The sequence below is a fragment of the Ailuropoda melanoleuca genome, chromosome 15 (assembly GCF_002007445.2).
Source record: "Ailuropoda melanoleuca isolate Jingjing chromosome 15, ASM200744v2, whole genome shotgun sequence".
Taxonomy (NCBI): Eukaryota; Metazoa; Chordata; class Mammalia; order Carnivora; family Ursidae; genus Ailuropoda; species Ailuropoda melanoleuca.
This window is the reverse complement of record NC_048232.1, coordinates 4619336-4632187: the sequence shown is the minus strand read 5'-3', so window position 1 is coordinate 4632187 and position 12852 is coordinate 4619336. Positions and strand designations below refer to the sequence as shown.

Below are 12852 nucleotides of genomic sequence, written 5' to 3'. Positions count from 1 at the left end.
GTGCTGCTCGCTCCACTGCCCCAACTCCTTTCCACAATGAAATAGGGAGTTGCCAAACTATGGCCTCTCTCTCATCTATTTAACTATCATCTATCTATTATCTATCAATCATCTATCATCTATTATCGATAGGTCTGTCTATCTGTCTAGTAAACCCGGAGGAAGGAATTTCAAAGGCATCACAGGGAAAAGCTTGAGAAAACAAACACACAAAATGACCGTGAACCCAAATACTGAGAACTGGTTCACATCACTTCAGTTCTCAAAGAAGGTTGTTTCACAGTAGATGATGGCAGCTTGGAACACACTCAAGAAAGGGAAATGGGCCAGTATAAAGGCAGCATGTATGTGCAAGAAAAAAGAGAGTAACGTGTAAAAAAGCCAGACATCTGCTCTCTGATCGTGCATGGAATAGAGTCAGTCTGGAGGGTGCAGGCCGTGTGCTGGGAGGGGCAGGGCGAGTGTGAGCAGAGCTCCCACGAGAAAGCAGAAGGTTCCTGATGCTGTAGTAAGAGGGGGTGGGGGTGGAGAGGAAGCTCTGCTGTCTTTTCAAGATGCCAGAAAGTAGTCAGATATACTAACTAAAAAAAAAAAAATATATATATATATATATATATAAAGAAAGCTTTTAAGGAAGAGTTAAAGTCTAGAGATCTTTAAAAAACAAATCATTGTTGGGGATGCCTGGGTGTCTCAGTCACTGAAGTGTCTGCCTTCAGCTCAGGTCATGATCCCAGGGTCCTGGGATCGAGTCCTGCATCAGGCTCCTTGCTCAGTGGGGAGCCTGCTTCTCCCTCTGCCTGCTGCTCCCCTGCTTGTGCTCTGTCTCTCTGACAAATAAATAACATCTTAAAAAAAAAAACCCTCAAAAAACACAACTCATTGTTCCACGTGTTAAAGGGGAGCACGGACATTAAAACACACAAATGAAGAATCTGGAATAAAAGTAGGGGGGAATTAAAGCCCCAGTAAAGAGATGGCATAGCCACAGATGAGGTTACTGAGGGACAGAGAAAGTCAAGCAAGAATCAGGACAGCTTGTCCCAGAACGTTCCAGAAAATAGGAGGATAATGGTGGACGTAGGTAAATACAGTTTAGTGGAGGTCATGCTGAGGGCTTACTGCCAATGACGGCTTCTCGAGAAACCATTTCCAAGGATTTCACAAAAATGCATGGAGGACCATCTATGTACCAAGCCCATTTGCTGAGTTACCCAATTTTAAATGCAAAACTGGGGCACCTGGGTGAACTTAGTCGGTTAAGCGGCCAGCTCTTGATTTCGGCTCAGGTCATGATCTTGGAGTCGTGGGATGGAGCCCCGCATCGGGCTCTGCTCTGGATGTGGAGTCTGCTGGAGAAGTCTCTCTCTCCCTTTCTCGCTGCCCCTTCCCTGCTCACTCTCTCTCTCAAAGAGAATTATATACATATATAAAATATGCAGAACTGACTCCCATAGGTAAGTGTTGCCAAAGCCAGGCGGCTGGTGAGAGGCAGGGCGCCCACTGCAACGCCACCTCCTTCCGGCACGTCCGGCGGCCTCACCTGCCTCCCTGCCCTTCTGCACCTGGGGTGCGGCTGCCTGGGGGGATCTCTGCTCTGCCGGGACACCAGGGGTTGCTTCAGTCGTGTGTGGCTGCCTTCAGTGGCATAGAGGGGACAGTGGCTGAAGGCTTGAGACGCGGGGACAGCCCCCCCCCCCCGAGTAAGGGAACCTGCATTCAGGTCCCGGCTCTGCCGTGAACGAGTTCTGTGCCGTGTCTGAGCCTCACTCGCTTCATCCGTTAAAATAGGAACAAACTGTTGAGTGACTAGGAGATGAGGTCACACATCGGAGCCCTTGGCAGGTCAGCCAGGGTGGCGCCAGGTCAGATGGAGTTGTGGACACTAGGCGTGATGGAGCCTTGCTGATACCCCTTTACCAAGAGCGATGGGAATACCAGGGGCTGGGGGACGTCAGGCCCACCTCTCCCCGCTGAAACTGGCCCATCAGGCACTGTCCCCTAGGGGATGAGGGAGCCTTTCCGGGCAGGAGTCACGGGGAGCCACTCCCTCCCTCAGGTGTGTGTCACCGTGGCCCTGCCCAGCTTGGGCAACAAGCTTGTCGGGCGGGGGTGGGGCGGGTCCTGCTCTCCCAGTTCCAGGCTTTGACCTGGTTTAAGCTGTTGCCTTCTGTCTGTGCCACGGCCAAACTCCCGGGACAGGCGCTGAGGGGACCAAGTCCCCAACCTCAGTCTCATGAGGCCCGGGGTTCCGTGTCCTGTCCACTCTGGCCTCACAGATGTCTCTGTTCCCTGGCCCCTTGTCGGGATCATTAACTTCTTCCTTCACACCATCAGTGTCAAAAAGACCCTCCTGGGTCAGGCCCAGGATGGGGAAATCACGGACATTAAGGCCTCAAGGTCATGCACCTGTGGGTGGTCAGCTGGACCCGGGCCCATTAGCTCCAGCGGGGGGCGGCCGACTGCTCACCTCCGAATGGGACAGCCATCCGCTCCCATGGACAGCCCTCGAGGCCTGAGGGGGAGACCTCATTTGCTCCTTTTACAGCCCAGGAAGCTCTGAGAGCCGCTGCTTCTCCACAGGAGGCCGGCTGCTGAGACCCACATTGGTCCCGTGGGGCCCTGCTGCAGCCAGCTTGCAGGGCCTCGTCCCTCCAGGCCCGGAGCAGCCTGTGTCCTGTGCACGGACCCTGCCCCCACCGCCGGGCCTCCCTGCCCAGCTCTGTTCTCTCTCCTCGGGGGGCAGGGCCATGGAAGGATTGAAAATATAAAAGGTCCTTCTGCCAGGGTTGGCCTGTCAACAGCAGGCATGGGGGCGATGGGGGCAGGCTCGCCACCGGCCTCAGTCCTGCGGGAAGGGACTGTGTGTGTGAGCGGAATAAGCCCGCCTGCGTCCGTCTTCCTGGCTGCTTCTGATCTGTGCTTGTTGGAAGACTGACTTATCTCTGAGGCCTGGGCTCTCCCAGAATTCAGTCCGTGGCCCCAACACACCGCCTGGTCCCAACCAAGCCTCAGATACATCATGTCAGCAGCCAAACAGGCCAACGGAGTGCATCTCATAGCAAGTCTGTCCTTGCCACTGTCAGCAGGTGTCGGAAAGACAGACGTTTGTATCTTGCTAGGCCAAGGGCAGGGATCCCTGGTCTTAGGGAATGTGATACACGACATTACCTTTGACTACACTATTACGGCTTGGGGAGGGTCAAATAGCTTCCCCCATGCCTGCTGAGGACCCACACATTCTCCTGAAAGGGGCCACGAGTTTCCCTAAGAGTGATTATTTAACACAGAGCTGACGTCCCCCCGACTTGCTAAAGGCTTCCCAGGTGACACTCAATGACACCAAATTTGCAACTTGAAAAAAAAATTCAAGACCTGATCAAGTCCTGGGCAAGTCTGAGAAGCCGACAAATCAGTCCCTCAGGTGGATCTGAGAGGAAGGGGAGAGAGGACCCCGCAGAGGGGCCCACACACGCCCAAGGACGCAGTCGGCGGGCTCAGGCCTCCCCCGCGGCGGAAACCCACGATTTTAAATTTGATTCCAACAAGTGTGATTTTCTTAATTCCCTTCTTAGAAATGAAAGCTTTGTGAGGCTGGGGATTGTGAAGAAAATAAATGAGTCATCCCAGAAACAGGAGCAAAATAAAAGTCCTTTCAGGAGGTGGCTGATCTCTTATACACACACACACACGCACACGCGTGCACACACACGTGCTGACCACCTCTTTCATCTTTTCCTTTTCTTGTTGGTTCCCCGCTTTCCTGTGTCTCGGCACCTCCCACGTTAACGGCTAGACCTGTGATCGCGCTGCTACAATCCCGGCACGGGTTTGCCTACACCACGTGCTGCAGGGTACTTGGACGAAGGCTGCCGCAATTGCCCTCTTCGCAAGCAGCCTGGGCCGACACCCATCTCTTCGTGTCCTCGCAGGCACTGCAGCGCTCAGTGAGGGCTTACCAGCCGGACTGGGTATAAAATGACACCTGATTATCATTTTAATTTGTATGTCTCCGTCTCCTGCTGAATTGTAGAGCCTTCCAATATGTTTGTTGGCCATTTGGATTTGCTCTTCTGTGAGCTGGCTTCGTATCCTTGGCCCGTGTTTCTATTTTATTGTGGTTTTTTGAAAAAATTTAAGAGCTCTTCATTCATATATTAAATCATTGGTCCGTTGTTCATTTCCTCCCAGGTCCGTCTCCCCCCTACTTTTTTTTAGCTTAAACGATGTAGGATTTTATTTCACAAAGATGAGGAAGTGCCCCGGAGATCAGTGTGGGGTGGCATGGCATCTTCGGAACATTTGGGACCCAGGGCTGTCTAGCTCTGTCCGTACTTCTGTACCACCTCCTGACCCCAGGGGGCAGGTCAAGGCCTTGTCTCAAGCCTGACTTCTGCACAGCAGAATTCTGGAAAACGGTGGAGAAAGTCAGTCTCCTCTCTTCCCTGAGGCTGCCCACAATTCTTTTGCTTACATCATTTTGGCCAGAAACTATTCACATAATGATACTAGAACAAGGGAAGTGGGAAATTTATTCTTGGACGTCTCCAGATGGCCACGTGTCCTGGGAGAAATAATGAGTTTTAAGGATGTTAGTATTACTTTTAGGGAAAAACAGCTGTTGGTGTGAACAGGTTGTTTTTGCCACGAAATCCCAAAGATGTTTGCGTTCTCAGCACGACCTAGGCTCCAAATGAGATATTTAGTCTCTTCTTCTAAGTTCTGAACCAAAAATATAGCTGCTAACAGAAGAGACACCAACTTTTCTTTACTGATAGTCACTTTTGACCACACACAGAACGGCATATTTTTTGACCTAGTCAATATTATTTTCAACATAGTCTTTCATAACTTCGGCGTTTCCAGAATTATTTCAATGTATTTCTGCTATCCCATCTCTGACTTGGGGCCCCCATCTGCTGGCGTTTCGTTAGTTAGATCTAAACTCCCTAAAGGCTGCCCGTGTTCACGTGTCACAGCCGTTAACATGAGCGTGACACCATGTGGTTTGTGTTCTCCTGTAACAGGCGGATTATTTCTCTGTGTCCTGGTGCTTCTGACAAAATGGTGAAGAAGCCATAATTGGCTTCTGGCAACCTCTCCATTTTGGGGCTCCCCTCTTCCCCGCCCCATTACCACCTGTCTCTCCAGGGACCTAGAGACCCTGCTCTTCCTACCTCATATCCTGTCCTCACACCGTCCCCCTCCAACCTCTAGCAGCTGTGCCCACCCTTCCCACTACTCCCCTGTGCTTTACCTGCCCCCAGGGACCCCAAAAGTCAGTCCCTGGTCTGGTGCCTGACCGTGATGGAGGCTTCACCTACCCACTGAGAGAGGAGTTTATATAAACTTGCCAACTGCTTTTTCTCTAGAAGGTCCATTTTTAATTCTTCAGTGGGTGGTGGGTAAAGGGAAAAGTCATTTTTAAAAATCTTGCTCTGGCAAGATGACCTATGGGCAGTTATGTAGTTTCCGTTGTGAGTGTGGATATGCGCGTGTTCAAGGCCACAAAGGAGACCAAGAGAGGTGCATTCAATATCACCAGGTTCTGTGGGGTGGGAGGTTGTCACAGACATTCTGGAATGTTCTGCTCAGCAACACAGGACGTTATGACCCACGTCGCGTGGTCATTTCCACAGTGGGGAGGGCATGTTTGTACAGAGATCCTATTGCCCTCTTGCCTGGTTCTCCTCAGGGCAAACAGAAAGGTGGAGGCGTGGAGGGATGGCAGGAAACTGTTGTGAGCTCTCCAAGGGAACCCCAGTGGGTGGTGGTGGGGATCTCGTGGCCAGGGCTTCGGGAGCCGTGTGACCTAATTCACTCCTTCTGAGCAGCGCATCAGGACGCGTGGGTGCGCCCCAGTCACTCCCCTGGTCTGCAGCAATGTCTTGGGGCTGCTGCCTCCCTCGTTTCTTGCCAGATGGAAGGACCCAGCAGCACCGGGAGCAGAGATGGGGGAAGGGGCTGAGGCAGGTGTGTCTGTGGGAATGGATGCCTGCTCGGAGCCAGTGTTCATACAACGGCAGCCCTGATGCTTTAGGAGCTCGTCCCGAACCTAGAGATACAGTGGAAGCACCAGGCACCACCTTTAGAGGGATCGATTCATTACTGCTTTTAAAAAAGAAATTTTTTTTTAAGAGAGCGAGTGAGCGAGCATGCGTGCCAGAAAGGGAGGAGCAGAGGGAGAGGGAGAGGGAGAAGCTTAACTAGACTCCGTGCTGAGCATGGAGCCTGACATGGGGCTTGATCTCACGACCCTGAGATCATGACCTGAGCTGAAACCAAGCGTCAGACGCTCAACCGACTGAGCCACTCACGTGCCCTGATTTATGACTGTTTTTAAATTAAAGTTGCTGATTTACAAGTTTGGTCAACTCTTTTTTCCCCTGACGACTTTGGCTCTACCTTGTGTCAAGACTAGCTGTGACATGAAGCCTGGGACCCTTGGAGGTAACAGCTGACTGCGGACAGGAGGGGGAAGCACCCGCTGGAGAGCCTGCAGCAAACTGGGACCATGCAGTGCACGGCACACACACCTGCTCTTGGCCCCACGGGAGGGCAACGCCATGACAAGACCAACGGTCCCATTTCTCCTCTCTCACTACTGGAACTACGGTCCACCTCATTTCGTCTAGAATGGGGGGAAATACAACATGCGATGCCTCTTAGAAAGATTTCCAGCACGGATGGTTAAAGTTAAAATGCTTAGTGTTTGAAGGGATATATTTCCGTTCTCCGGAAAAATACCTTACTCAGAGCATTTCTCGTGGAAAGGGCCAGACAGCCACAGTGCCATCATCACGGGGGCTGCATATGTGTGTGGACGGCGCGTGGGGAGCGACATGTCTCCTGCCAAGCTCCCAGGTGTGTCGTTGGAAAAAAAAGAGCGGGAAGGAGGCTCTTGCCAACGACCCGGCAAGTCTGGGCAAACGGTGGACAGCAGCTCCCGCCAGCAAGCAGTGCTGAGTGCAGAGCGATCAGACCCAAACCCCGCTCCTTTCAACACAAGCCCATGACAGCAGGGCCTCTGCCCATTTCCAGGCAACCCGCTGGTAGCCCAAGAATCACTCCTTTGCTTGGACAAGGATCTAAAATGGAAAGATGAGGGGCGCCTGCGGGCTCAGTGGGTTAAGCTTCTGACTCTTGGTTTCTGCTCAGGTCATGATCTCAGGGTCGTGGGATCAAGCCCCGTGTCTGGCTCCATGCTCCGTGGGGAATCTGCTTGAAATTCTCTCTCTCCCTCTCTCTGCCCCTCCTTCCTGCACATGTGTGCTCTCTCTCTGAAATAAATAAATAAATCTTAAAAAAAAAATAAAATGGAAAGATGCTCTCCGACTTCTGCGCCTTCAACATGTGAGCGTTTCCGGTGGAATGATGGTCACCTACCAAACTCACTCAACCCCAGGAGCACCTGCTCCATGGCGGGCATTAGCAGTGGGAGTGGGCAGCAAGACAGATGCTATCCCTGGCATCGGTGGGACCCAGTGTTTCACTCTGCCTAAGACTTCCTGAGAACGGGGAACAGCCACGCTGATCTGCCTCAAGGCTGTCTGTCTTTTGACCTGCAAGCAGATGCTGCAGGGACGGGAAGCTCGATGAGGTGCCCCCGCAGAGAGCTGGCAGCTGGGGGAGGGGGGGACGGCAGGGAAGCGTGCCTGAGCCAGTCCCAGCTAGCGCCTTTCCTGCCGCTCCATCCGTCTCCGCCCTTATAAGGCAGGGATGGTGCTCTCTCCACAGTGAAGTCACCTGCCTCGGGCCACACTGCCTGTGACCAGGGGGCCTGGACGACGCCCCACAGCTGCCTGGTTCTAAGGTCAGCGATGGCACCACCTGCCCTATTGTTCCGTGGGGAATGTGACTTGTGTTTTGGGTTCTGGGCACAACAGAGACTCCTGAGGGGGTCTGCTCACCATTTCTACTGCTCACGACTCATAAAAGTCCTGATGGAGCCTGGTTCTGGGACCTGGCCCGGGAAGCTCTGTGTGCGGACAGCCTCACGTGCACACACAGCAGACCCCCCCCCCCCCACAGGAGCTCCAGGCAAGCTGGGGGGAGGTGCCAACTCCAAAGACTGGCTCGAGTGGGAGGGACTAGCAGGTTCCTGCAAGTCTGAGGAGCCAGAGGAGGCCCCCAAACCTGTCTTACTGGTTTCTTACCAGTACTTGGCCCACAAAGCCAACGGGGAAGGAGGACTGAGTGTGTTTCTGTTCCTAGGGAAGCGGCGGCTGGCTCCAGCCATGGGTTCTGAAGGCCTGAGCAGGAGGCCAACCACCTCACACGCCAACACACACACACACATGCACGCACACACACATGCACACACGCACACACACACTCAGGGCTGCTGCATGAGCAGTGAGGAGTAAGGACTCCCCTCCCCTGAACAGCGGGGCCTGCTGCCTGTGGGGACGGCCTCGGGGACTCCTCCAGCCTAGGGGAAGGCTCCTCCCTTCCTCTTCCCTCCTCAACCCGGGGGACCCTGTTTGCCTCCAGGACTGCAACCTCTCTCACTGGGAGAAGTCCGAGCGTCCCTGGCAGCAGGGTCGGGGAGATAAATGGAGAGGGGCCAGAGAGGGAGGGAGTCCTGGGCAGGAGAGCTGACCTCTGACAGGTGACACCAAGAAGGCCTTCGGCTTTCTCCAGCCACGCTGCTGGTCTCTGCTCTGCCCGGCCACGTCCTCTCTGTTCTCGATAGCTCCAGGTGCTCCTTTCTCAGCCAACCTGGGTGCCCCCCTCCTCAGGTGTGGTCCTTCTGTGCCCCTCGGCAGGCAGCCTTTCTCTGTCTCCCTCACGCTCAGCTGGGGGGAGACGGACACCCCACGGGCTGATGTGGGGCGTTCTTCTCACTGGTTTTCTTGCACATGCTTCTTACTCAGCCCCGGTGGCTCAGGGTTGGGGTGCCGAGCAAGTGACAATCCCCCAGCCTCAGAGTCATCCCTGATGGACACCCTCGTCCCAACACCCAGAGAACCTGGCGAGCGGAGTGGCCCCACGAGGAGACACCCACGGATGCAAGGAATCCCCAGCTCCCTTCGCTCCTTTTGAAGAGCTGGGCCAGGCTCTGCACCGGGACTGCGGAGGCAGAAGGCAGCTGACCGGCTGCTCACCTGCTGAGGCAGGAGGCTGGGTGGGGAGGTCGGGGAGTGATTTCCATATGGGTTCATGCTCTGAGAACAACACACTGTATTAGAGAGGAAGCAGGGCTCAAAATGGCAGGCCGCGGGGGGCGGGGGTACTCACCGAATTGCGGCTCCCTCCCCAGTTACTGGGGGCCTTGGGCATAAGACTGTGCCTCCCAAGATGCCATCTGTCCACGGGGAGAGGGAGCAACAATCCTTCTCACCTTCTGACCCCATGAGGACACTCACTAGATACTCTTTCCAAATATAAGCCTCTGCTCCGTGCGGAACTGCGCTGCTGGGGCTGAGGTCCAAGAGCTGACTGATGTCGGAGCCTTGGACTGTTTGATGTGACTAAAACCTCCAGGCGGACGAGTTTAGTTTATCAGTCCAATCAAGAAAGGTGAGACTGAGGTCCTCCTTTTCTTGAGTGTTGGTTCACATCAAGCACAAACCATCTTGTTACCAGAAATGAGGTTTATCCAAGAATAATAATGCCTTCCGTTGATCAAAGATGCTTTGATCTTTGAGCTTAAGTGCCCTGATCATATATGGTGGACGTATTATCCTATTTTATAGATGAAGATATTGTGACCCACGTTGTTTCCAAATCCGCGATGGAGCTAGAACCAAGAGCTTCCGTCTCCTGATAGCATCTGGAAAGTTCTTAATTGTTTACGAGGCATCATCTAATACCAAGGGAACATAAGAAAACGTTGAGCATCTTGGATTTGTAATCACAAGTCCTGCTAATAAGGTAAGAAAAAAGTGTAAAATATAGATTTATATCTTCAAATACCCTAAAGAGCAGATCTCGTTATCAGGAGCCCCACCCGTCCGGGTCACGTGCAAAGCAGGAGCTCCCCTGCACCATGTCTCAGGTAGACCACGTTCTCCACCCGATACTGGGTGTCGGTTTCATTGAGTAACTGATTGCTCAACGATTATTGAGGTCTCTGTACTATTCCAGAGCCAAGATGAAGCAGCAACGCTTCTTCAAGACATCTTTGTAATGAAGTTAAACAACTGGAGCATTTCCCTTTGTGTCTCTGTCTCCACCTGGGTCCCCTGACTCAGGGTGGGCTGGGGGGCAGGTGTGCCCCAGCGAGGGAAGTGTTTGCCTGGCTCCCCTCTAGGGAAGGAGAGACTTGTCAGTCTGTCCGAGGGGCTGAACCAGAGGGAGCTGGAATTTATACAATTCCACTGCAGAGGGAAGGAGCTCGTTCCATACATGGAGGCACAAGTGGGTGGTAGTCCCAGAAATGTGTAGGGACCAAGAGGAGATCTGTTTGAGAAAGACACCACGGAGTCTGGTGCAAACGTCCCCTCAAAGCCTTGGGTCTCACTTGCTAAGGACTTGGGACTAGTCCCCCAGGGTTGAGCTCTAGGTCTAAACTCTGCTACTCAGAGCCTTGGGCAGAGATGATTTCCTTCCAGAGAACAGAGAAGACTGGGGGCCACACGCTCCCCAGCAACCCCTCTGCTCTTGGACAGGAACCCCCACTCGTCCTCTGTGTCCTCATAGAGAAGCTTGACCCTAACAATGGAACGGGATCAGAGGAATCACGGAGCTCGAGGAGAGGTATTCTGGGAGGACAGGAAGCCTTTTCCTCACCCCCCGAAATCACCCTTGGACCATTCACGTCATAAACAGCACAGGTTCTGTGTGCCAGGTTCTGCGTGCGCCCAGGCCCCATGCTCCAAGCCGCGGGGAGTGGGCTGTATCTTCCATCTACACATCTGTCGACCACCCTGGGCTGGGAATTTAATGATGCCCATGGGTCTACACAATTCCACTCAATTCTACCATATTCGCCTCTACTGGTCCGCCCTGTGGGATGAGAGCTGGACAGCAGCCTGAGAGGGGCACAGACAGGGACGCTGGACAGTCGTCCTCTCCTCCAGGACCTGCCGTGTCCACCGAGGGAGGCTCCCTTTCCCTTCCCAGCCATGGTCTCTGTGAGAAGCTTCCAAAGTGGCACGTCTGCCGTCGGGGCCTGGAGAAGCTGGCAGGCCTCTGATGGCCCCCACACTGGCTCCCTCCAGCCTCTCCTGGGCGGGCCCTGCCACTCCAATTCCTGCATTTCTGGTCTGCTGCTGGTCTGTCCCTCCCTGGGAGGAGGATTTCGCCCAAGGACATGGAAGGGTGGAGAGCCTTTCCCCTCCCTTTGCTCCAGTTGCAGAAAAGGAGGGGGTTCCCATCCCATGGCAAGGCTGCCACAGATCTCTGCCCTCACACAGACTTGGCTGTCCGTCCCAGTTGCTGGTCCCCAGCCCTGACGTGAGCCCTTTGAGCCGGTTGGCAGCAAGGTCGGAAGCTCCGTGACAGGTGTCAGTGACATGGCTGAGCAGCTGTCTGAAGAACAGGTGGCCAAATTCAAGGCGGCTTTCTCCAGATTTGACACGAACGGGGATGGCACCATCAACACCCAGGAGCTGGGCGCCGTGATGCGGGCCCTGGGCCAGGATCTGTCGGAAGCCGAGCTGAAGCACCTCATCGCCCAGGTGGACACGGATGGCGACGGTGTCATCAGCTTCCAAGAGTTCCTGGCAGAGATGGTCAAAAGGATGAAGTCCTGGGGCAGTGAGCAGGACATGCGGGAGGTCTTCCGTGCCTTCGACCTGGACGGCAATGGCCACATCAGTGTGGATGAGCTCAAGCAGGCCATGTCCACGCTGGGCGAGAAGCTTTCCCAGGAGGAGCTGGACGCCATGATCCAGGAGGCCGACGTGGACAAGGATGGGCAGGTGAACTACGAGGAGTTCTTGCGCATCCTGTCCCAGAAGTGAGGCCTGGCCCTGGCCCATCTCCTGCCTGACTCTGGTCCTCACGCCTTCTCGGGGCCCCTGCTTCTGTGGCGGGGACGTAAAGGGGAAGTCTGGGTGGTGGATGGGAAATTCCTTACTGGTGGGAAAGCCTGGCCTCACTTGGGCCTGGGTTCTGAGTGCTCTTTGCCCGGAGCTGCTGTTGGAGAGAAATGGGGGGCCCCCTGCCTCACTGGGCTGTCGTGAGGAAACCCAAAGCAATGTAGTGGTTGAATAAAAGGAATGTGAGTTCCAAGGGTGGTGTGTGCTGGTGTTTGAAAGTTTGGTTGGAAAGTGGAAAATCAAGGGTTCCAGCTGGTGGCATTTGGGTTTCTTTTGCACGTCTACCCCCTTCACTGGCCAGACGGTCCTCCTCCAGCATCTCCGGGATGCCCGAGGAGGAGAACAGGTGCAGGAGGGGTGTGTCGGGCTGGGAGAGGACACAAGAGGCACCTTTTTTTGGCTCAAGGTTCTGCCTGAGCTCCTGGGTCCGGCGCAGAGGCTGGAAACCAGAGCCTGGGATCGGGACACTGTCTACACCACAAACAATAAATTACCATCCTTTGCACATAGTCGTCCTCTGTTGCCTCCAACCCCATTTGAACTGGGGTTTGCGGCATTGCAGCGTGGCCCCCCAAAATCAGGCCCGTTGGAGGCTGTTCGTCTCAGTTTGCAAGGCTCCCTTCCTTGTCCTGGTTCTCAAAGATGGCTTCATTCAAGGTCACCCTGCCCGGAGGAAACCGAGACCCAGGGTGGCATCGGAATGAAATCCCGGGGTCGTAGGAGACGCAGGATGAGCCCCGGGCCTCAGGAGGAAAACACACATGGTTTTTCAGCATCGTCTGCAACCAGCTGTGCGGCCCTGGGTGTCGTGTGACGGTGGGGTTCTGATTCCATCTTCGTGAAATGGGTTTTTCTTTTGCTTTTG

General features: G+C 54.2%; 1 protein-coding gene across 1 annotated transcript; it reads left to right on the top strand.

The window, feature by feature from the left end:
* The first annotated feature begins 11293 nt into the window (after positions 1-11293).
* On the top strand, positions 11294-12182 carry LOC100484519 (calmodulin). Its single transcript, XM_002920344.3, has one exon. The coding sequence runs from the start codon at positions 11460-11462 to the stop codon at positions 11907-11909; it is 450 nt and encodes a 149-aa protein (XP_002920390.1). The 5' UTR covers positions 11294-11459; the 3' UTR covers positions 11910-12182.
* The last annotated feature ends 670 nt before the right edge of the window (positions 12183-12852 follow it).